This window comes from Bacidia gigantensis (genome assembly GCF_019456465.1).
Source record: "Bacidia gigantensis strain McMullin 20006 chromosome Unknown contig_156, whole genome shotgun sequence".
Lineage (NCBI taxonomy): Eukaryota > Fungi > Ascomycota > Lecanoromycetes > Lecanorales > Ramalinaceae > Bacidia > Bacidia gigantensis.
The window spans coordinates 866,964-891,286 of record NW_025408594.1 but is presented as its reverse complement, the minus strand read 5'-3'; the positions used below and the strand labels follow the sequence as shown (position 1 = coordinate 891,286).

The following is a 24,323-nucleotide window of genomic DNA, read 5'->3' as shown; positions in this document are numbered from 1 at the left end:
TTACGGCTCCCATCTCTAGCATTATTCAAAGACTGTGTCATGATTCGTAAAGACCTGCCTGAAGCGTATCTTAGCTAGCTATGACGGCAGTGTAAGGTCCATCCGACGCGATACTTTAGTAGTCGAACGAACTTCAATGTTCCTGCCCTCCGCCTCGCACGTAGTAACGTGCGAACGGGAATAGTCATCCTTAGCTCGACTGAACATAAACGAAAATACATCAAGCGCGGGACCGCCATAGGGCAGACCAGAGAGTGCTGACTAATAGTCATAATTGACGAATCGTAGATCTCTATCTGCACCTGATCTAGATCTCCCGTCCGAGGGTCCCCAGCCGGGCGGAGCAGCCTTGGCACCGTCGACGGCGATGTGAAACATGCGAGTCAGCACTTACCTCGAAGAAGCTAACCCCCCCACTGCTTGTCCTTCTTTCTCTGCCCCTTTCATATTTCCACTACCACCCACTACCATCGCGTAAACCAATTGACGTCGCTTTCGCATGTCTGTGATATTACCTGCGCCGCTGCAGTGGAGCTATCGAGCATCGACATAAACGCTCGGCGTCCCGAGATGCAAGTCAGATCCTTCGCCTCATGTTGTGCTTCTTTCCTTCCCTCTCATTGGCTTCTTAGTTTGAGCGGAGGGGGAAACACGCCCTCCTCCTCCGCTTCCTCGTCAATCAGCCCTTTACTCACCTGTGCCTCACAGCCCGGTACCTTGCATGCTCGTGCAGGCTCGAAGGATTTGTCTCCCAGCTCTAGTTCCGCTTGCTAAAGCGCGTGAAACGTGTGGAGTTTGCCAGCATTTCACAATGGTAACAATGGCACAGGCATCTAATGTATCGATCAGCCCGAACATGACATGGACTATCTTGTTTGTTGGCTTCACACGCTCTCCTTGTGCGTTCTTTTCTTTCTCAGTCATTTGTTTCAATTGCCTATGATTGCAAAGAGCGCCCTCTCATACGATGCTGCGAGCATGCGTCGTCCAATCGTTACTTGCGCTGTTCTGTATTTCTTGCCTTGCTCTCGCACAGAACAATCCAGCCCAAGGTATGTCTCGCTCCAAAGGGCTCCATTGTACATGATAATGAGAGTTGATTTGCCCCAGATGACATACCTCACAGCACCGTCACCCCTGATATCGATCAAATAATAAAGGGCGAGTATACAGTGTCAGTGCCTCTCTCCAGCCCGACTACCGTGGAGATCGATATACAATGGCAAATGAACAAGTTCAAGAAAATACCTCTGACCGGGCCTACGACTTTCGTGAGCGTGATAAGATGGAGGGAGGTACAGGATGAATCATCCTCCTCGAGTCTTAAGAATGCGTCATCCAGCGCTTCGTCCTCATCAAGCTCCCAATCTTCGCCATCGTCCAGCTCTCGGTCATCCTCGTCAGGCGCGCAACCTTCGAGCTCGATTACCTCCGGTGCCAGTTCCACAGCAAACACCCCTTATTATCTTACTACTGGATCACCAGCGTCCAGCCTACGCCCAATCCCCTCGCAAACCCCCCCGCCCTCCGGTGGTAGCAGCAACTCCAAACCTCTCATCCCTACTGCAATCTCAGTGAAATGCCCACTCCCCGCCTGCTACTACGCTGCGATGCTAGACTTACAGAACCAAAACAAGACCTCAAGTAACACCTCAACAACACCAGCTGTTGCTACTACCAGGATTAAAGAACAATGCATACTGTGGGATCCCACATGTCAGTCCGATCTGACAAAGGCTGAGGCACGCAAAAAGTGGTTTGGTCCGAACGGGACCAACTATGCATTGCAGGAAGACCCTTGCTTCGATGACCTTGGTTTCAACCTGACATCCTGTAGAGGCTTGGCAGTTGAGCCCGAAAGTTCTTCTTTGAGCGTTGCCGCTAAGTCTTACATGAGGGGCTCCCAGTGCGTGTCCGACCAGAATTTGTATTACGCTTCATATGCTACAGATCTTCTTACCTCGAAAACAACAACTCTCACCGACACTTTTGACAGCCAAGAAGTCACTTGGCGCTCGAACGAGATATCTACTTATCCGCCCGGTACCAGGGTTGTGACTCATCCGCCGATTCCAATTTCTACAAGTGACTGCGGTTGCGGCTCGTGCCAACTGTTTGGACCAAATGTTGATGTTTACTACTGGCCAGAACCAGATGCGGACGAATCGTGCCTATCGATTATAGGTGATAAAGTGAACCCCGTTCTTGAAGGGGCGATGACGGACGAGGGCGGCGAAATCTTTTGGGGCACCGTGACAAATCCGCTTGATATTTATGTGGGAACTAAAACTACGGCTAGAATTATGACGATCAACGGCATTACTATTAAACAGGCTTTGGTGAACCCCTGGGCAGATGATGGTGAGGGCACGGATATGCCCTCAGTGACTACTACGAGACCTCTGAGTGCAGATAAATCCAAAGATACTTCGACGATCACTTCGCCTCCAGTGTCTATAAGGGCGCGTCCAAAACTTATCAAAAAAGCACCCCTAGGCATAAATGGCACCAAGTCACAGGGGGAAACTGGACACGATAGTGTTATAGTCTCCGATGGCCACACTTTCATCTCTCCATCGATCTACGTTGCATTTACCGATCTAGAAGCAAAAGACTTTTGTGGACACCGGGGAGTTGGTACTATTCATAGCACTATGTTAGCATTCACTCCGGGAGAGCTTTCTACCGTACAGGGCCATGTTTTAGGACCAGGCTATAACCTACCACAGACGGCAACGAAAGTCTTCGATTTTGCTGATCTTCCCTGTCCTTCAAGGGAAATCATGGAAGCTGATTGGTACAAACCCGCACCTGGCGAACCATATCGCCCATTGTTGGCAGTCCCTCAAAAAGTACTCGACTTGGATCCATCATGGCATGATTGCACAGACCCGTACTACTTTACCGGTCTTGATCCACCCAGAGCCCTTGCTGGAGCTACCCAAGTAGCCGGAGACCCAAATCAGGTAATGCCGGATCTACCCAAAAAACCGGGCGATTGCAAAGACTGCCAGGGTAAAGAGACGCTTCTGGCTCCTCCTGCGCAGACTCCAGCTGCTGCGGCAGTACCTGCGTCTGTTCCTGACCAGCCGATAGTTGCGCCAACCCCACAACCAGGTGGTAGCAAAGCTCCAAATGATCCAACTCAGAAGCCTGCAGACCCCCAGAAGCCTGCAGACCCCCAGAAGCCTGCAGACCCCCAGAAGCCTGCAGATCCTCCGAAGCCCACAGACCCCCAGAAACCTGCAGACCCTCAGAAGCCTGCAGACCCTTCAACAAAGCCTAGTGACTCGCAGCCTGCCCTTCAATTCGGCCCTAATAATGGCAACACAGACCAGAATAAGGGTAATGCAGACCCTAATAATTTGAACAATGCGCAGATGGGTCAATTGAAGCAAGCTCTATCACCAGCTGCTAATGACCCATCAAACGCGCAGCCGCAAGCGCAGAATCCTGCGCCTCAGCCAAACCAAGCTCAAGCTCAACCACAATCAGGTTCTCAAGGACAGCAGCCCGGACAAAATCAATTACCACAACAAGGGGCGGCGAATAGCGATCCGCAGATCAACGCAGGCGCTTCTCTGCCAGCGCAACAACAACCCGCACCAAATAAACCGCAAGGCTCTCCTCAAGGTGGTGCAGGTGGTTCCGATGCTCAAGGAAACTCCGCTGGACAATCACAGCCTCCCTCGCAACCTCAAAATGTCGTTATCGGCGGCAATACTTTTGAGGTCCCTCAAATACCTGCTAAACCGGCTGCGGTTGTCAACGGCCAGCCAATTGTGAGTTTGCCAGATGGAAAGCAGCAGGTCGGAGATCAGATTTTCAGTCCAGGAGGACCTTCTGCAATAGTCGAAGGGTCTACGGTACAGGTCAATCCGCAAGGTAACGCCATTGTCAATGGACAGACGTTTGAGCCCCCACCAGTAGCTGCTACGAATGTTGCTTCAGGACATACAATCGTGAACAACGGAGATGGTCGAGTATATGTTGATGGTATTCCACTGCCAACTGGAAATGATGCAGCGCCCAAATTAGTCGGAGGACAGCCGGCTTACGTTGTGCCCCACAGTGCAGTAGGTACAGGGGAACAGCAACCGAGTATCCAATTGCCAGCAAATGCACCATCAGCAGTAACTACTCTTCCTGGTGGACAGATTGTACAAGTCAGCAATGGCGCATACCAAATTCAAAATAAGCCTCTCCAGCAAGGCGGACCCCCTGTTGTGGTATCTAGCTCTACGTACTCTCTTGATGCCTCCAACAGCATTCACGTCAATGATCAAGCGTTCAGTCTTCCTCAAATTACACCACCTCCAAGCACAAATGTGGCAGGTCAAAATATCGTTCCATTACCTGACGGCGTCTCAATCGGCGGTCACATTCTGCACGCGGGTGATGCACCCATCACCATCAGCAACTCAATTCCTGTCTCTCTTGGCCCTTCAGCCCTGGTCATTGGCACTAACACCGTCCCCGTCAACCAGGTCTCACCATCATCTCCCCCCATTCTCATCGCAGCAGGCCAGAGCCTAGTCCAGGCACCCAACGGCGGCTACACCATCGCTGGTACAACCCTTCTCCCAGGTTCACCAGCCGTCACCATAAGTGGTACACCCTACTCTCTTGCCCCCTCGGCCTCCGCACTCGTAGTGGGCACCTCCACTATTCCTCTTGCCACTTCCCCCCTAATGCCGGCAACTCATCTGGTCCACTAACCGCAGCCGGGGAGACGTTCACGCCGATTGGTAACTCGCAAGTTTTAATTTCGGGCTCTACACTCTCCATTAATGGTGCGCCTCTCACAGACAGCAACGGAACCCCCATCTCCCTTGCTTCAGGTGGCCTTGTTGTCGGTTCCTCGACCTATGCCTTCGCGACTCCAGCCTCCAATAAAGCCGGGGCCATAACTCCAACCACTATGACCACTGATGGGCAGATCCTCACTGTTGAAAGTGACGGCGATGTTGTTGTTGGAGGGACTACCCTTAGCCAAGGTGGTCCCGCAGCTACAGTCAGTGGGACGCCGATTACTGTAGGCGGTGACGGGATACATATGGGAAGTAGCAGTGTGATACCGTTACCAACGGGACCTGCGACCTTCACAGGAGGCTCCGGTAGGGCCGAGGTTAGACTGAAGAAATGGTTTGGATGGTTGCTTATGGGATCGGTTGGGATGTTTTTGCTTTAGAACATCTGTGGTCATCCTGTGGTGTAGAGCAGAGACGGCAAGAAATGCATACGAAGTTATGTAAAATGATAATAGATAGCATTCAGAGACAGAGAGAGGCTGTTTATGTATATACTTATTCCACGGAGCCATAAAGTTAAAGATTTCTGTCAAATAAAGGAACATCATCTTGTAGCACGGACTTTTCGCATTCATAACGTGGTAAACTGCATTCACCAAATCTGCAGGACTTGTACTCAAGCTACTTCCTTCAGGTACTTCAACCTCCCTTTCGCCACGCAAGGCATAGTGGTATCTCTGAAAACGACCATCAATTGCAGAATCTTGAACACAACGCCCAGCCAATCCACTCCAAGACCTCATGCCCGTGAATGCTTGGCAATTTGAATTAGTAGATGGGTCTTCCCTCATCCCATCTCCTCTGTTCCATGGCCTTTCCTTTCCCTTCAGGTACGCCGTCCTCAGCGGGTGGACTCAGCCTTCCCTCGGGCTTGCCGTCTTCCTCGACGACTTCACCCCAGCTGACCCGCTTTCCGCCACTCTTCCTCCCCAAGAATCCGGGATCGTCTATTAGACCAATACTCCCAATCCATTCCCACACTCGACTGACATCTCCACCTCTCAATTCTCTCGAGCTTGCTCGAACATTCGCGTTCCCCTCCACTACAGCTCTCACCTTTTTCCATACATTCTCTCGCCGCTTTTCGCTGAATTCATCCCTTAGCACGTCATCCCTGAGTTGTCCGACGCTGATCCAGCTCTCGATACTGTCACCTCGAGAGTACAGCGCAGCTTGTGTGGCCAATCGATCCAGGGTAGTAGCGACAAGGGACGGTACACGAGCGGCGTCTGCACGTCTCTGCCTTATTTTGTTGCGGATGTACAGGACAATGAAGGTGATGAGTGCTACGACGGAAAGAGGGACTCGATATCGCGCCAGCGTGAGGCGCGCGGATCGTCTGACGGAGCAGACGAAGGGGAGTCTGGAGAGAGAGGTGCTTGCAAGTCGGGTTCTGTTTCCGAAGAGGCGAGTCTGATTAGTTGGGTTCGCAGGTCAGAATAAGTCGTTTGACGTGTTGGGAATAGAGAAAACATGAACAGAGGGGTAGCAAGGGTACGAGAAGAATCGGACTTACCCATCTGGAGATTCTTTACCCTGCACAACCTCTTCACGGCCGATGATCTCGCCTATAGCGCCTTTCCACAAGTCTTCGAATTCTGCTTCAGTCATTCCCCGTCTCCTCTTTTCCCCTACTCTATTTTTGAGATCTTGCTCTGCAATCTCTGGCGACTGCGCCTTACCATCCGAATCTTTTAGTGTTCCACATTCAGCTTCAGCATTGCGTTTACGAAGCTCCTCCACGGCGCGATCAGCCACGGCTTTGATTTTACGTGCCTTTTCGCCATCAGGATCACAGCTTGGTGGTAGTGGTACGAGACCAGACAGCGAAAGAGGATGAGATCGTAGGATGAACCCCTCTTCGCACTCTGTCCCCAAGTTTTCAAAACAGAAAGCATGTTGTGGGCACGGCTCACATGTCGGTTGCAGGTCGCTAGCCCATTCTGGTATGTTGATCGGAGTCAATGCGTCTGAAGACCTTCCAACTTCACAGTAGCCTACAGCTAATTTCTCTTGTCGATACCAAGTAGCGAAGCCTCCTAGAAGTGCTGTAAGGAACATCCAAGGCAGTGATTTCGGAACATTGCTTGAAGTCTTCGACTTCCGCACTCTCCTGGGAGGCAATATATCGCTTTCACCGTTTCTCGCTCTGTCTCTTACAAGCTCCAGTTGCTCTTCCGGTGTAAAGTCCTCTCCGGCCTCAACACCTGACGGGTCTTCTTCACTCTCAGCTTTTAACCTTGACACCGGTATCTCGAATGTCCTCGACGTGGGCACCACAATGCCATCTGTCTGCTCCTGTTTGACTCTTGGATTCGAAACCCCTTCTGTTCTCCTTCGACTCGAAGAGGTCTTTCTTCTTTCACCGCTCGAGCCGGCAGTCTTTCGCCGATTAGCCTCGATTAATGGCGAACTTCCACTCTGAAACGGATTCTCATTACTGAAAGCGCTCTCGGGCATTTGAGGTCGACTCTGTCTGTCATCGGCGTCCTCTACCTTTATTTTGGGTGTTGCTTCACTCTTCCGAGGTTTGCGCGATGCTGGCTTGGGGAGCTCTGGCTCTGTTTCGGTGTCTGACTGTCTAGCGTGCTTAGTCGAGCTTCGTCTCCCCCAGGAGTTGAGTCCCTAGACTCCGATGCTGATGCTGTACCATCTGAGCTCACGCGATTGTTCTTCCTTGGTTTGCGATACCGAGGTGTGTCTGGAATAGGCGGAGGGGCCATGGACGACCTAGAGTCGCTTTTGCCATCCACGCTGCTGTCTTGACTACTCGGGACATGAGTGATGCCTTCGCTCGTTCGCCTTACACGATCACGTGCAGCAAGCAGCTTGCGGGCTTGCGGCTTGAGCTTTTGATCAAAGATAGTAACGAGATCGGCCTTTTTTGCCGACGCTGGATAAGGTATCTCGTGGGTCATGAGAATATTGCGCAACCGGGGCATGGTGACGGATGAAGGATTAAATGAGGGTTGTAAGTATTCCATGTCGTCCGCCATCTTGTGAACTTTTTGGAGGCTTTACCAAATTTTGGGCGAGAGTAGATAGTGGGTTCGACAGGTTGAGATGGGGGAGAGAGCAGGCGCACAGAATTTGAAGGGACACTCGAATGCACGCGTATGTGTCAGACGCATATGATACGCGCAAAAGGGATGGAGATCAACAAAGGAAGGTGTTGAAGATTCATTATTTACGTGAGATCGCCACCTCGATTCGCTTTTCTTTGGCAAAAGCAGGCTTCTGCGGGGCACTAGGAGCGAAGTGGGCGGCGGGGCCAAGATCAGCCGCGCATATTTCAGAATTGAACGCAGCTCTCAGCATGCTGATCTGCCTCCTCAGATACCTTCCTGACACATTCTATTAAAATTCAAAGCATATGATTGTCCTGCACGTTGTGGATAGTACCAGTGGATCTACATAACCAGTGATCAAGTCATATGCATGCTACTGCAGACTTTCGAGGTCACTAGATGCCTGAACTGAACAGATTCAGATGTTAAAGCAAGCGAGGACTTCACTTACTCAAGACATTTGAATTATCAGATGATAGCGCCAACATCTTCATCATTGGACTTGAAACGCACTTTTCGAGGACGTCAAAGCACAGATCGAAGGGGAGTACTGCTCTCAATCCCCAAGGACTTAGACCATAACCGTGCAAGCGTCCAGGAGCAAGCGTCCGATAGACTGGTTCTATGGCAGTCTTTGCTGCCAATCATGACAATCAGAGGCAGATGTAAATAGTCCCTCTTTCAAGGTGGTACTAGGCATATTGCCGTATATATCGAATGCACCCTCGCCTTCATTCTCAAGTCTGAGACGGCCTTGCCCCTGAAAGGCATTGAATCGAGCTGGCGTGCCTGTCTTCACCTTGAGGAATCATCGCATACGTGCTCTCTCCTTCTTCAACCTGATCTTTCTCTCAATTTCTAGATCTCAACTGCACCTATGCAGTCAAACTGCAAGGCGGCTAGAAGCTCATTTTCCCCGACCCCGTCATGGCCTGTGCAACGCAGGTGAATGCTCGCTGGATGGAGACTCCTTCAAGAGATGGACAAATTGTCGGTAGGTGACGCTCAATTCGTTGCAATTACTCTAATATAGGCAAATCTACTTGATGTTCCTACCTCGTGAAGAATTACGTTATTTTTAAGGCTCAAGTGTCGTGCGCGCGTTCTCTAGGTGCACCGATCGCATCAATAAATATGTATCCAAAGCAATAGCTACTTTGTGAAGAAATGCTGTCAAAGCAACATCAAATTGCAGATTGAGAATATTTTCCGTTTCTTTTCGATATGACTTTAAAAGCCCCGGAAGTATCGAAGTACCATAAGCTTTACGATCTTGAACTTAAAGGAAGCCACACCATATTCCAGTCATCCCCTTTTCTACTTTAAAGGCTCAGGACTTAGTATGAATGTAGTTTCAAGTACAGAGAAATTGAAAAACATTAGCTCTTATACCGCGAGCATAATTTCACACTACAGGTAAAACGAGCAGTATGGCACCTTTAATGCATTCGTCTGATCCCTCAGTGCTACCCGCTCTTTCAACACCGATGGCCCTTGAGGACGTTCACACAGATGTGAATAGAGAAATCGACCTTGCCCTTGTTGTTGCCACGTCCCCGCCCATGAGAAGTGTGTTGATATTGAAGCTCTACTGCCTTGCCGATATCCTGCTGCAAGGATTTGAGATGGGTCTAGCGCCGCTGCCATTTCTCAAGAGCATACGAGATGGCCAGTTCATCGAGTCCATTAACACACCTCCGATCACGGCTATGAAAGAACTATCGGAGGCATTTCAAGAGGAGCTCAGAGGCCTCATAAAACTACTACCAATGTTTCCCGAGAGTCGATACTGCGTACTAGTGACATTCGAGAGGACAATTTGGAGCCTAAAAGGTACCCCAAGTAGATGTGGACGCTTCAACGAGAATGACTTTGTCAATTACATGAATTCCTTCAAATCAGTAGCGTTGGAAGTTCTTCAAGAGCGCGATGAAATCTTGGAGAGACAGGACAAGTACCGCCGCTATATTTACGATGGTACAGAGGACTTTGAGCAGCGAGGCCTGTCTCAGTTGAAGGCGGGGGAGCGATTGCCGGCCACTTTGTTTACACGTATGCGGCAACATTGGTTTAGTCCTATCCGCCTGGCGACTTGGAAAACGTGGCTCAGATTCTGGACCGACGACCCTGAAGACCAGGAGTTCATTGAAAGAATTCGTCGGGTGGAGCCATATCTGCCAGCTGTCTTCTGGTCAATGGGACCTGAACTTGCCCGGCTTCGCAAACCCGCAGTAGGTCTCACAGACTGTGTACTTATTTGAGGCTGAAGGTCTTTGAAAACCGTGATGCCGAAGCCAGCAAGCTGACATTGATGAAAGCAGCATGCGAGGAAAGTCAGATTCTAGGTCGCGATGGACCAGCTTTCGGATTTTGCGACAGGCTCTGGGAGAATCGCATGCTTGTGGAAGCAGCATGAATGTGCTCATCGTTTTGGTACAAAGCGATAAGACCTCTAGAATTACACGGACAGACAGTAGCATGGTAAAAGTAACCGCAGGAGGAAATATTGAGTCCTCTTGTATTCGCCGGCTATTTGCAATATGTTAGGGAGATTTTAAGTCGATGCCTTTACTTAGTGATATGCAGCAGGTGGATTCATGTGCTCGGTGTAGCTTCGTCAGATCTGATCGCTAGTTTCTGCATCGCCTGCGCAGAACTCGTTGTTAGGTCTACTTCAGTTTTACCTTTACCTTCGACGTGTCCATCTGCCTTGGCTTCGATTCCTCTTGCACCGCCGGGGAACCTTGTGCCAAGCTTTTTGGCTTTCTTTTCCTTCTTTTTGACTTCTGGAGGCGGATAGGCCTTCTGCTCGATACTTTGCCACTCTTGTGACGATTTAAACTCCTCTTGTATTGGTGCCAGTAGGTCAAGCAAAGCGTTTGCCACCGCGGGTTTGAGGGTTTGTGGTGTCAACTAAGAAGATCAGTATGGCCCAGAACAGCGTGTATGAGTAGTGATGGGGACTTACGATGTCAGCAAGGTAATCTTCTTTTACTTTTGCGATGTTACTATAGATTAGGGGCTCTTGATCCTTCCTCTCGACAACAAACTTCCCCTGCCCATCTCCCTGGAGTCGGCTGACCGGGAGTACAACATGTTCGACGAAACTTATGACACCGTTGCCCTCTACTTCTTTTGGCGCGGCATGTGCTTTTTTCAACTTCCTTCTTACCACATCTGGAGAATCTAAGACGTCAATTTTGCTGTCGGGCTCTGAACTTGACATCTTGCCACCAGCCAGACCTGGGACCATGGGATTCAACAGATGTGCTCTTTCCTTGTACCCAAGTTTCGGAAGCTGCTCCGCAGCCAACGTGAAGATCTTGCGCTGGTCCACACCACCGAATTGCACGTCCACACCCAGATATTCTTCATCCAATGCTTGCATGAGTGGATAGATGAGGCCTGACAACAAGGGATTATCCACCTGCTTTACAACTTCTGCCCCAGCCTTCTTCGAGTCGTGTTCCGTACAGACAGCGCTCATACGAAGAAGGTCCATGGAATATTTCGACGATAGCTGATAATCACTACCAGTGACAAATTCAAGCTTTTCTATTGGTACCTTGGCTGACTTGAGCATTGATACTATCAATCGCCTGTAGTATTCCGCACGAAATTGAACAAGCTCAAAGGGAGCTTTCAGGTTGTCAAGAAAACCATGTATGTCCGCAAGGAGGAGCTTGACATTGCAGCCGGCTTTCAGGAAATGTGCAATTTTTACTATACATATGAAATAGCCGCAATGTGGTCGACCGGTGGTAGCAGTTCCCCAGTAAATCTTGAGTGGGCGTTGTTCTGTGAGTATGATGTTGTCTATGATCTCAGGCTTGAGAACTTCTTGCAGATTCTCCTTGATGAGAGCAAGGCGCTCCTCAGGAGCTAGTCCTTCGGCCATTGTATCGGTCACAGAACGTGAAAAGAATCTTTTCGAGCTCCAGCCGAGAGAGCAGGCGCTAGTCCTACTAAGTGCTAGTGAGTCCTTGGCGCTCAAGTCCCGAGAGCGAGGCACGGTCCGAGCCGCTATCTAATCTCATCTCCCAGCCGACGATATCTTGGTAAACATTTACCAGCCCCTGGCGCTACGGATGTTCGCAGCCATCAATTAAATATTCGACCCGCTTGTACAATGCCATTCGTCTAGAAACAATATCCACGTCACTCCTAACCTAATTAACGATAACGAGGCTGGAAAGAATTCGGTGGTCAGAATAATTATGGTAGCATAGAAAACCGGTAACTTCGCTAAGTGCTCTCTCTCCTTTCCGATTCCCATTGCTGCAAACAGTCACAGCGCGATTCCATTCCCCATCTTGTATCATAGTCACCATTCTTGCCTTGTCATTCCGCGAACATCATCACTGCCGCGTTTTCTAGGTCACCGAAAAACTCGCGCGGCTTTGGTCTGCTCTGCACTTTTCCGCATCACTAGTGAGCCTCACGATGAGGTCCTCGACAGTTATCAGCATTATCACAACCGCCGCAATTACCATCTCACAAGTTTCAGCTCAGACATATTCAACATGTAATCCTCTCACAGGTGGTAAGTCTAAAATCTGTAGAATGTTCTCTATTGTCCTAAAAACTCACTATTGCTGTAGGTAGTTGCCCACCAGATTCAGCACTCGGCAAAACGGATGTTAGCATAGACTTCACTAAAGGCTCATCAGACTCCTTCACACCAACAGGCAATCCGACTTACGACTCAAACGGCGCTTCCTTTACAGTTGCCAAAGATGGCGACTCACCTCAGCTAGCTTCGAAGTGGTACATCATGTTTGGTCATGTAGATTTCGTGATCAAAGCAGCACCCGGTACTGGCATCGTCAGTAGTGCTGTCTTACAGTCTGACGACCTCGACGAGATAGATTGGGAATGGCTGGGTGGCGACGACAACCAAGTCCAAACCAACTATTTTGGCCAGGGTAAAACTCTCAACTACAATCGAGGGGCTTTCCATGCAGCGCCAGGTAATCACGATGGTTTCAAGACCTACAGCATCGACTGGACCGCAGATCAGGTTGTCTGGTCAATCGATGGATCACCTGTACGATCACTCTCATCTTCGACAGCAAGCCAATATCCGTATCCTCAAACGCCTATGATGGTGAAAGTTGGTGCTTGGTGTGGCGGCTGCAGTTCAAATGCGCCTGGCACGGTGCAATGGGCTGGGGGGGCATCAAGTTTCACCAATGGAGGATCGGTGATGCAACTTAAATCAATCAAAGTTACCGACTACTCTACCGGCTCGCAGTACAAGTATACAGGCAGCGACGGAACTTGGGAATCGATCCAAGCTGTTGGCGGTTCAGTGAACTCGAAAGGCGGCAAGGGTTCAAGTACTAATCAACAGGCGCCCCAAGTTTCAGCGAGTACCAACAGTGGACCGATGCCCTTTGACGGCACCCACAAGGAATCTGCGACAAATACGTATCAACCCAACGCCGGAAATTGGTCACCGACCACCCTGCAAACTAGCGGAACGCCCACTGTCACAACCTATCCTGGACTACCAGAAGGCTGGACTGTGACTAGCGCTGGGAAAGTTCTACCTCCTAGTGCTGCACCTGTAAGTGAGCCACCCTCAAATCTTTCCGGCGACATACCTTACTAACCGGTGTACTCAAGGTAACGCCCCCACCTACTTCGCCATCTTCGTCGTCACAGGGCTCGCAACAGGGTGCGGCAGCTGGTGGGTCTGATGGAGAGACGGCATACGACGGCCAAGGGTTTCCAGTAAAGATCTCTAGTGGGTCTCAAAAACATTACGACGACAAAGGCTTCTTGATAGTCGACACTCCAGCTCTGGATACACGGGCTTCATCCCCGGCTGCGGCAGCACAGAATGCACAGAGCACACCGGCGACGACTTCGCCCGTGCAGGCACAAGCAGCGGAAGAATCTTCGGCTTCGACAAGTCCGGCCATATCCAAGTCGACTTCGAAGCCGGAGGGCGCCGCCGTTAGTCTCGGCGCCTCTGGACCACTTTTGACGGTGGCGCTGGCTTTAATGGCAATACTGATGCTCACATTCTGATTGTCTATATACACTATGAGGGATTTGCTTTTTTTTAGCATAGCGTGGAACGAAGAACAGGATAGGCTAAGGTACAAGGTACTTCGGAAACGGCTCGGAAGGCAAGTGCTCACTTACGGGACTAATGATTGAAATGGCATAGACTGAGCGATCAAATACATACAGTAATAATATAATTAATCATTCTCTCCAGCCGTGATATCCTCCACTGTGCATTCGCCCGCCATCATGGCTAATTCCCTGGCTGTATGGGTGTGGACTGAACAGGGGAGTGCAAACGATGCAAAGCTCAGTTGCGAGACTTTCTTACTGATGGCTTCTCTACTCTTGTGACTCGCCCGCTACTATCTCGAGTTCGAATTGGTGCGCTGTATGATGGAGGGTGGAGCTGACTGGCTCATTCTGCGTGTGACCTCCGTTCTGTGCAGGCCTTCCATATCTGGGTACATATCCCGCAGTGATGTTCCGATTGGATTGACGGGGGATTCCAGGTCACCCTATCGCATTCAAATCTATTCGGAAGGTGAATGACAGATCTGACCTCCCTCAAATCAGAACTCAATGTTCTCGTTGCGTCGACCGACCAGTGCAAAGAGACATCCGAGGGGAAGTCAGCTGAATTACCTACCCACCTCTAAAGAAGATGTAGCCGATCATTCTTTGCATTTGGGGACTCCGCCTCTCACCAAAATTGAGAGGGACCAGCTCGTCTTTCTTGCCAGTGAGTGAGTATCTTCACTGTAACGGACCTCGGGGTGATCATTGTGACTGGCGCACGAAAAGTCGTTTTGCCACCATTCCATAGGGTCCTGCAGCTGTCTTTCTTCATGGAGACAAAATAGATGACGGAGATTGAAATCGAGTCGGCGAGATTGTCGAGTCTGTCCATGACGTGTCACCCTGCGGCTGTAGAAAATGCGGCTCGCTTCGCCTCCGCCGAGGCATTGTTGCTCCTAGACTGATGACTAGGCTGATATCACGCGGGGAAAGAGCAAGAGAGACACAGAGAGGGGTAGATCTCCCCACGTAGGTGGATGTCGCCTTCACTGTGTTGTATGAGCTTGATTAGCTATTGTCAACCTGCTTGATTCACTCATGCGCGTGTAAGTTAACAATTACATCATCCCCTATTCTTTCTGTGTAAAATGAGCTTGGGCTACACAAACGTCCTTTCATATCCTCTCCTATAAATCTCCACTGTGTTGTCAAGTTTCTGTTTCCCGTCATGCTCAAAATTATATTCGAAAACCCTTGGGTTTCACTCGCCTCCGTCTTCGGGGTTTTCACTTGCTACTTGCTCTTGAACTCCTACCGAGAACGTATCCATATCCAACGCCTAGGCTCTCTACCTCCACGGGCCCCATTCTATCTGCCGTTTGGTCTTGATATTGCCTTCCGCGGCTTGTATACAACCTACAAACATGAGGATCTAAATCTCTGGACCTGGCTCTTTTCCCACAGTCCAAACAAAAGCTCTCCCACAGTGGAAACGTACATCGGTCGACAACGGTTCATCTTCACTGCAGACCCCGAGAATATCAAAGCAATTTTAGCAACGCAGTTCCAGGATTATGGCAAAGGAAAATCTTTCCATGAAGATTGGAAGCACTTCCTTGGCGATGGCATCTTCAATAGCGACCATGAGAATTGGCACGCAAGCCGTCAGCTCATCCGGCCGCAATTCGTGAAGGAACGCATGCGGGATCTAGACATTTTCGAGAAACATGTGCAGAGCGTCATTGTAAGACTTGGCGGACAAGGTCAAGAGGTTGACGTAGCGGCACTTTTCTACCGCTACACCCTCGATGGAGCAACCGACTACCTTCTTGGTCAAAGTGTCGACAGTCAAGACAATCCGCAGACTGACTTTGCTGAGAGTTTCAACGAGGTACAGCGTTTCCAAAGCCAGGTAGCTAGGGTGGGCCCACTCAATGTGCTGCTTCCACGAAACTCTTTCTGGCGTGCTCTCAAGCGCATCAATACCTTTGTGGAACCATACGTGGAGCAAGCCCTGCGTATGAACCTCCAAGATTTAAAACAACTTTCGAACCAGTCTTTCCTTCAAGCTGTCGCCGCAACAGGGACACGAGACAGGAAAGTCATCCGAGACCAATGCGTCAACATTCTATTGGCTGGTAGAGATACAACAGCTGGGACACTGAGCTTTCTTTTCATGGAATTATCCAAACACCCTGAGATGATGGCGAAATTGAGAAAGGAGATATTAGAGAAGGTTGGAAATTTTAAGAGACCAAGCTACGAGGATTTGAAGAGTATGCCTTACTTGAAGAATGTGATGAATGAGGTGTTACGATTGTACCCTAGTGTACCATTCAACGTAAGTTTACAACGGGAGGATCTGTCGAGCAGCCAGAGCTGATTGTTCTTCCGAAAAGGTCCGCTGGTCGTTCTGCGACACAACTCTGCCACGCGGAGGCGGCCACGACGGATCTCTCCCGCTCGGAATAGCCAAAGATACTCCAATAGGATATTCGGCACTTTACATGCAGCGAAGAGAAGATCTATATCCCGATACTCCTGATCTACCGCATCCCCACGAATTCAGCCCTGAACGCTGGGAGAAATGGACGCCCAAAACTTGGCATTATATTCCATTCAATGGAGGGCCCAGAATATGTATTGGCCAGCAATTTGCCCTGGCAGAGATAGGTTGGCCACACCCTAGTATCTGCCTCGATAGTATGTGCTGACCACCTGAAAAGCTTATACAACGGTCCGAATTCTGCAGCGATTCGAGCGTGTTGATTGTCACTCTTCGAATGATGGTCCTCAATACAAGAGCGAGGTTGTGCTGTCACCTGTGGACGGGGTAAGAGTTGGCTTCTGGGCAACGAAAGTCCAATGACAAATGCATGTTGGACGCTGAGCCTTGGAAGAATCGCACTTATCGCCCCAGGGTTAGATAATTGGAACATGGCCACGAAAGGTTCTAGCTACCACCTGTACTTCAGAGCCAACTGGCCCCCTTTCGCAACCCCTAAAAATCAGATCTTCAGGGCTGCAGTAGGCAATTATCTCGAGCGTGGCTCCCCTCCGTCTAACCAGATCTCTGCCACAGTATTGATGCACATAGTATGCATGCGGGTTGCCTACATACAATTTGCAACGACCTGAAATTATCATACGCCGTTCGACAAATCATCGCTGTCCAGTCGCGGCTTAATGGATCACAGTCCGTGGAGGAGCGCAAGAATGAGTACTCACGTGAAAAGAAAGCTTCGCCCATTGCGTTCATACAGCTACTTTGGGGAAAATAGAGACAAACTGTATGTGATCGCCTTGGATCAGCTTTACACATCCTTCCCTCGGTCAGTATTCTCAGGCACCCGTAAATCGCTTGCACCAATTGAGTGATCTAGCGTTGTCGCGCCAAGGCGCCAGTGTTGAGCCCGGGACATACACCGTGGCCATATGAAGGAGAAGAAGGGGAATGTTTTCTGTCTGCAGGACGAGCTCTCTTATCAAGGTGGGGGCCCCCTCCCCTGTAACAGCGTATCCACTATGTCTAGCAGTATATAACAAGTCAAACCTTTCCTTTACAAGAAGACTTTCCTTCCTGCCAGGCCCCACTATGTCGTTTGCTGGGCCGTAGCAGTGCAGAAGCAGAAGTCTGAAGGCACTAAGTAGGTATGGTGGTATCCCACCACCACGCAGGCAGAGCAGCAGGCAGGCAGGCAGGCAGGCAGTAGTCATGGTGCTAACGACGATGCAATCAAGAAAGAATGAAAGACAGCACGAGCCAGTGGGCCATCGACCCCTGGTAACCAAGGTCGTACGTGAGGTCGATGCAGGCACATCTGAAAGCGTACGTCGATTGAAGGACCGTCCAAATCACAGAAGCCTTACCAGATCAGGGTACAATAGCGAGTTGGTGAAGCACTCGCACAATAATCAGAAAAGTCTGTTCCCAGCTCGAAGTTGTGATAGAGCAGGCACGAGGATGTTGAATGATGCACGAGTGTTCATGCTCAAATCCGTTCCTATTAGGTCGCATATTGCTTTGCGCATGCCATTGCTAGTATTGACCTTGTCGCACGGCAGCGAAATTATTGATGGACAGCAGGTTGAAATGAAGAGAAGACAGGAGCGAAGAAGTCATGTCGCAAAGTTGTCAGAGGAGTACCCTCTAGTGGTTTCAGCTCCCTAGGCTGATCGCAGGCTCCTCCAGGCACGGTCCCCCATTGGCCTGGGGCCCAATCAGCGGCACGGCCACCCCCCACCAGACCCTGCAAGCTTTCCACATTCTCTCCTTCTAGGCACTTGGCAGGGCCTGCCGTCATAAATGAAGGCAACTGAAGAATCAGAGGATCGATGCGACGCCGTGGGCAGACTTTAGTCGTGTTAGAGAGGGGATGGGACCTTTCTATCAACCGTTATAATATCCATCCCAGCCTCCAGCTTCCCTCCATCCAACTGCACGCGTCATTTCCTCGAATCACCACGTCGAGTAACAAGCTTGGTTTGTCTAGTTCTCTCTGTACTTCATATCAGCTTCTCTGAACCAATACCCTCACCTGTGGCCATGCATTATCCCACTCTCTCGACCATACTCCTCTTCACTTCCTTCATCCTATCCGCCACATCTTTACCCACTGGCTCCGACCAATCTAGCGAAGCTCCTCCCAATGCTCAGCCCGCGGCCACCTCGCAGCAGCAAGCATCAACACTAGCCGAGCCCTTCTGCAAAGTCGGCTACTCGGACCATGAATGCACAATCGGATGTTCTGGAGGGCAATGCCTGCCTGTCTTCGGGGCACTGCCGGGGGAGCGCTACCACTGCATCAAGTGTGATAACGAATTGAAATGAAGAACCTCGGAGGGTGAGATCCTAATGTCGAACCACCCGTCTGTCTCACTAGACTGACAGCACTGGTATAGTCCCCCACGAGAAACGATTGCCTCACCAATGATGCTCAGCCCTGATATGAACCTTGATGCTATGGAAGGAAGGAAATTATGGCCCGGCTTCCTTATAAGACTTTCGCGTAGATATCACCAGCAACGCCTCGCAGAAGCGGAGCCAGTCACACCCAAAGCTCGAGCAGTGATCCAAGCGCCGCGGATGTCGACCGAAGTCTATGGCAACGCCAGAAGTCTTTGGAAAGGAAAGGGAAATGAAAGAGAAAAGGGCAGATCTTTCAACGAATTGAGAGTAAAGAAAAGCAATGAAGGATTAAGTAAGGGAACAGACGATAAGAGAGTATTGCACGTCAGCATTTAGGAATACTAAAGTACCCCTTCACAATCGCTAGAACAAATCAAACAACATGAAGTTAGAAGCAGCCCTCATTGAAATTCTTGCAAAGTGGTATCAGAAACTTAACCATGCATGCTACTCATTACCAACCGTACCATCGTACTGCGTCCACGCTCTGCGGTGCACAACCCAATTTCATCAACCAACTTCACTCACATATCTGACACGCCTTCCATTCTCACTTGGACTAACCTCATGCTGAAGTCTGTGCAACGTGCGAACTCCCACCGTGCGTTGGTGATCCAACATCTCCTACCGTGCTTCCTTGCGTGGTAGTGACGGTGTCACCGGCATCACTGTGCGCAACGGTCCCGGCCTGGCTGGGCATCAGGTTCGATGTCATGTCCTTTGCAGAGCTTGTGACAGGTTCCAGATTCGGCGCCCATTCGCGTAGGTCTTCCTCAGCATCGTTCAAGATCTGCCGGGCTTGTGCACCGTGCTCGAAGGCGGGGCGTGTGTCACCCGGTACCACGGGCGTGTCGTCGAGAAGGTTGAGTATTCGGCGCCCGTGGCGAGCGAGCATGATCTGTTTCTCGGCGCGCTCGATGGTGGCCGCAAATTGCACGTCGTAGGCTTCTTTGAGTTTTTGACGAGTCTGGACTTGGTTAGCGATGTTGGTGGTAGAAAGAGGGGAAAGTGTACGATGTTCGTCAATTGTGCCTCCGCAACGAGGTTCTGTGCTTCGGCTCGTACCAACTCTTGCTCTAATTGCGTTATCTTGGGGCTGGTGGGCTCCTTGTACTTCAATTTGGCAATCTCATCCGAGATCTTTGCTTTCTGATCACGACTTGGCTGCACAGAGCTCTCCGTATTCCTGATCTGTTTTAAGACACCGCGGGAGTCTTCCAGGTTCTGGGCAAACAAATCTTCTTGCTCCCCAAGCTCTGAAAGTAGCACACCCAACTTATCTGAGATATCAGAGATGGAGTCATCGTTCGTAGCTTCGCCCCAATCGGAAAGCTGAGAAGCAATCGAGATACGTTCACGGCTAGCAGCTTCGTAGGCGCCGATTGCATGATTCTCGGACTTGATCATCTTGAAAAGCTTCTTGCTTAGCTCTGGTTGTTGTATGCCCCGAAGAGTCGCCATGGTGAAACGATGCTTAGGTGTGCTTTGGGTCCCCGAAGAATTTTCCTTATCCTTCTTGGATCGGATTGATAGTGAACGATTCCTGACGAGGATGGGCAAGTCAGCAGGCTGCCAATTGTCGCAACATAGTCATGAACGAGGGTAATCCTTACATGGCGACTAGAATAGATTTGAGCTTGTTGTGAGATATACGAACAACGCGATATTCACACGTCGCCGGAAGGTATAAAGAGGTTGCGACCAGTAGTGTGATCTTATAACAAGAGGAGGAGGGGTAGAAGCTTGAGAAGTGACCTTACTTTGATGTCGGACCCTGATCGGCACAGCAATTACTCCGCAGAACCGCTTTCTTAAGATTCGCATGTCTGAAGAAGCGATGTTTTGTCCTGATGCATCTACGTAGATATCATGGGGGTAGAGATGTCTACGAATCCCTTCAAAGCTTCTTAAAATGACAGTTCGTCTTCAGGAAGCCGTCAAGCCATAAAAATAGGCCATTCAAGCAATTGGATTTCGAAGCACTGGCAGTCCATCCTATCTAGATGTAATCCCTTGTTGATTATGCTATCTCTACAAGGTGCTATTCATCTCCAAACGCACATCCTTGATCAAGTTGCAGCGGGAAGTGAGAGCCCTCAGAATGCTCTGCCCCTGGCAATCCCTCCAGATAACAAAAGTTAGAACGCCGTTGAGGTGACTACCTCCAGAACCGCTTGTGGTACTATCAATACTGTGTCATCTTTTATAAATGATCTCAACCGTCTCGGTCGAAGTGACTTCTTCAACTTTGCAGTCCACCTAGTTTCGCCATCTTGTTGTCCTTCTCTCCCTGATTCGAGTCGCCCCTTGGGACCGATGGGATCTAGTACCATGCGGCGTAGAAACAATGATGCCGTATCTTGGCGCTGGTCGTCTGGTCTCCACCACACGGATAGGTGTCCCAGATTGATGACTGCGATGGGAGGATGAAACGAGAGGTATTGGGAGACGCATTCTCACAAGGAGATTATCAAGACTTGGTTGATTTGTGTGATTAATGGATTGAACAGTAGACTCAAGCCCGCGAGGAGGAGAACGCCCGTTTGTAGAAGGATGCTCGAAGCTGGAAAATGATTTCTTCATACTTCTATCATGGCCTAAATCTCGTCAAAACAAGGCTGAGATTGTGGCTTCCCTCTCGAGTCACCTTGTTGGCAAACGCGAGGGGCTGTGCAAAGACTTCGAGGATATCTGACTGCGCGAATGATTACGCCAAAAGCAAGAAGAAAGACCATTTGGATCAATCAGAAAGACAGTAGGTTTATAAGCTTCTGTCTCTGCTTGGTCTTTTGATCTCCTTCTCTCACCTGAGAACAATGCTGACCCCCGGCCCCCCAATGGCTTCGACAGAGTGCTCAATCACAGGCACAGATTTCGTGTTATACTCATGGCTGCACGGCGGCAATCAATGCATCTTCTCATTCAGTCACACCACCGATTTGGCTCTAGTCCAAAATACAATCTTAGTACTGCTGCGCCATTTTAGCCCTCACTCGCGTTCATTCTTCATCTTAAAGAAACACATCAAGAGATTTCTCTTGTCTTCGGGTGGGGTTTTGCATCATCTACGCGGTCGAAATGTGAAGAACATTCACGTTGGTTGCATTGATAAAGGTGAAATCCAAGTGCAAGAGTTGAACATTATCTTACGCTCCTAGTCCGCGGGCCAGTGCTCAATCTTTAGGGAAGCACGCAACGCATGCTCAACCTCAGGATATGTCTCCGTTAGCTTCTTCTGCGACAGATGATGCTACGGGACCGGGGTTGTCTTGAAAGGATGTTTGGTCCCCTAGATTGATGTCATCCTGGTTTTTAGGAACCATGGTCTCGATTTCTTGCGCATACGACATCATATCTCCCGCAGCATCTAAATCCCCGAAGTCGATACCACTAGCGAAGTCATTGTCTTCGAATGTCAAGTCTTCATCCACTGTTCCGACGTCCCCGGATACTTGAGGAGTTTCCTCTGGCCTCACCCTAGCTTCCAGTGTGTCATTATTTGTAAAGCTGTCAAAAGCAATTTTCCTATCATCTTTCTCGGTCTCGTCAGCTTCTTTATCGATCATGATCCAGTCCTCAGGAGAAGGGTCTTTAGCTTCCGTAAATGCCTGGGATTCTGGAGCAGGGGACACCTCACTCGTCTTGACAGAGAGTTCCGATGCTTGGTGCTCTGTGCTGTTGACGGCGGCGCTTGGAGATAATGCTGAAGCTTGAGATTGGGATTGAGATTCAGATTGGGATTCGGAAATCTCTCGTTCCTGTAACCCATTCGTGTCTGTTGGAGTACCGTTCATCTCGACGTCTACTTCTTTAGTGACGTTTTTCTGAATTCCTTCCTCCAGTCCACCTTTGTCTGTGCACTCAACGGGTTTGATGAGCCTGATCTTCTTCTTGGTTTTACTTTCAGCGACTTCAGTCGTCGAGTCTATTGCAATGGCATCCGCTGCATTCATTTTGAGACCAGATCCATTGAGTAAGTCTGGTGTAGCGTCTTTGAGCTTTAGGTCCATGTCTCCCCAAGAGCGACCCCTGGCCAATTTTTCCATTCTCCTAGAGTGCCTCAATCTGAGCTGCTCCATTTCGCTGCGTAGGTCTTCCACTCGCTGTGCTGCTCGCTTTCTAAAATCATCGAATTTCCCGTCCTCCAGTTGTCCGACGCGAGCAGCAGGTGTCTCTTCTGCAAACATCTCTCGATTCCTGTACATTTCGGTTGTCACCAAACCTTCAGGTGTTCCTCGTTCTTCTCCAGTGTTTGCCTCAGTATGTGCATTGAAGAAATCTTTGGTAAGTGATTCAAGCTCACCCTTCCGCCCAAGTCCTAATTCTCCAGGGATGATCTGATTTGTGTCAAATGGAGAGCTAAGAACTTCTTCGAGCCATTGGTGATGTTGCTTGTATCTCTGAGAGCTGATTTCCCGAGGTGTTAAAAGATCCATATAGTCCACTCCGACCAGCGAGTCTTCATCATCTGGCGTTGCGTCCTGTCCGGCACTGCGCATTGGAATGGCAGTGCTTGAAATATGTGCCTGGTTGACTGAGCCATGGCGCGGTCGCTTTGCGACAGGGCCTGTAGATCCGGATGCCATTGATGCTGGAGGATTTTGCATATACGCTGATTGCTGGCTTCGATTCATATGTGCCATCACATTACCAGGATACCCCATTCCTTGCTGTGGATACGATTGAGCAGAATTTCCAGGCATATTGATCGTAGGCCAGTTTTCTCGATCGCGTAGCATAAACTCTTTGTGTTGCAATTGCAGCAATTGTCCCTGCTGTTGTAGCATATTTCGTTCCTGCATGAGTTGCTGGTCGTGAATGGATGGTCGAACGCTGCTGGCTGGAATTTGATGTTCAAGATCAGGTTGACGGTAATAATGAATCAACCAAAGGGAGGGGTCGACTTGTGGTGAAGGTTGACCGGGCTCTGGGCTCGGCACAAGTCGAAAGCGACGGCGTGCGTGCATGGTGCTAGGCTCGAAGCGCAGACGAAAACCACGCTGTCTTACATACATCTCCATTGTCTGCAAATGTGAGTAACATCGACCGAAGGCACTGGAAAAACTCACGTAGCCCTTCATAGGCTGGCTGAAGGCTCTCTCGTCATCCGCCCAAAGATATCCATCACTCGCGAATTGATTTACTCGAGGCGATTGCCAGACCAGCATCAATGTGCCGTCACGCGGAGGCTCAAGAAATGCCATCCACGTCATAGTGCTCACCCCTAAGACGATCTTGGGAGCCTCAAGCAGGTGCTTTGCCATTAACTGGATGTCTGGATGTGGCATCAACGCATATCGATGATTGCACACGAGGTGAATGTGGCGAAGCTGGAGAAAATGATAAGCTACTCCTCTACGGCTTCAAGTAAGGAGATTACGCAGGGCATACCAATTGCGGAGGGACGGCGCCGCTTGGGTCGTTCATTTTCGCTATGAAGGTCCAAGAGGCTCATGTGAAGCTTGGCACTATCACAGATTCATAGAAGCTGCCGTATGATTA

General features: G+C 49.9%; 8 protein-coding genes across 8 annotated transcripts; 4 read left to right on the top strand and 4 right to left on the bottom strand.

Annotated features, from left to right (window-relative positions):
• Window positions 1–1,610: 1,610 nt before the first annotated feature.
• KY384_002537 (uncharacterized protein) lies at window positions 1,611–5,191 on the top strand (the record flags this gene model as incomplete). The annotated part of the gene is made up of 2 exons (XM_044811060.1): window positions 1,611–4,652; window positions 4,733–5,191. The coding sequence occupies 2 exons, from the start codon at window positions 1,611–1,613 to the stop codon at window positions 5,189–5,191; spliced, it is 3,501 nt and encodes a 1,166-aa protein (XP_044671943.1).
• A 388-nt stretch (window positions 5,192–5,579) lies between these two features.
• On the bottom strand, window positions 5,580–7,753 carry KY384_002536 (uncharacterized protein; the record flags this gene model as incomplete). Its single annotated transcript, XM_044811059.1, has 3 exons — window positions 5,580–6,204; window positions 6,328–7,283; window positions 7,331–7,753. The coding sequence occupies 3 exons, from the start codon at window positions 7,751–7,753 to the stop codon at window positions 5,580–5,582; spliced, it is 2,004 nt and encodes a 667-aa protein (XP_044671942.1).
• Window positions 7,754–9,366: 1,613 nt separating this feature from the next.
• On the top strand, window positions 9,367–10,140 carry KY384_002535 (uncharacterized protein; the record flags this gene model as incomplete). The annotated part of the gene is made up of 1 exon (XM_044811058.1): window positions 9,367–10,140. The coding sequence occupies one exon, from the start codon at window positions 9,367–9,369 to the stop codon at window positions 10,138–10,140; it is 774 nt and encodes a 257-aa protein (XP_044671941.1).
• Window positions 10,141–10,474: 334 nt separating this feature from the next.
• KY384_002534 (uncharacterized protein) lies at window positions 10,475–11,777 on the bottom strand (the record flags this gene model as incomplete). The annotated part of the gene is made up of 2 exons (XM_044811057.1): window positions 10,475–10,792; window positions 10,848–11,777. The coding sequence occupies 2 exons, from the start codon at window positions 11,775–11,777 to the stop codon at window positions 10,475–10,477; spliced, it is 1,248 nt and encodes a 415-aa protein (XP_044671940.1).
• A 545-nt stretch (window positions 11,778–12,322) lies between these two features.
• On the top strand, window positions 12,323–13,915 carry KY384_002533 (uncharacterized protein; the record flags this gene model as incomplete). Its single annotated transcript, XM_044811056.1, has 3 exons — window positions 12,323–12,422; window positions 12,481–13,448; window positions 13,508–13,915. The coding sequence occupies 3 exons, from the start codon at window positions 12,323–12,325 to the stop codon at window positions 13,913–13,915; spliced, it is 1,476 nt and encodes a 491-aa protein (XP_044671939.1).
• A 1,225-nt stretch (window positions 13,916–15,140) lies between these two features.
• Window positions 15,141–16,295, top strand: KY384_002532 (uncharacterized protein; the record flags this gene model as incomplete). The annotated part of the gene is made up of 1 exon (XM_044811055.1): window positions 15,141–16,295. The coding sequence occupies one exon, from the start codon at window positions 15,141–15,143 to the stop codon at window positions 16,293–16,295; it is 1,155 nt and encodes a 384-aa protein (XP_044671938.1).
• Window positions 16,296–19,386: 3,091 nt separating this feature from the next.
• On the bottom strand, window positions 19,387–20,282 carry KY384_002531 (uncharacterized protein; the record flags this gene model as incomplete). The annotated part of the gene is made up of 2 exons (XM_044811054.1): window positions 19,387–19,788; window positions 19,836–20,282. 2 exons carry the CDS (start codon window positions 20,280–20,282, stop codon window positions 19,387–19,389), a joined length of 849 nt encoding a protein of 282 aa, XP_044671937.1.
• A 1,748-nt stretch (window positions 20,283–22,030) lies between these two features.
• On the bottom strand, window positions 22,031–24,085 carry KY384_002530 (uncharacterized protein; the record flags this gene model as incomplete). The annotated part of the gene is made up of 2 exons (XM_044811053.1): window positions 22,031–23,845; window positions 23,891–24,085. The coding sequence occupies 2 exons, from the start codon at window positions 24,083–24,085 to the stop codon at window positions 22,031–22,033; spliced, it is 2,010 nt and encodes a 669-aa protein (XP_044671936.1).
• Between the last annotated feature and the right edge of the window lie 238 nt (window positions 24,086–24,323).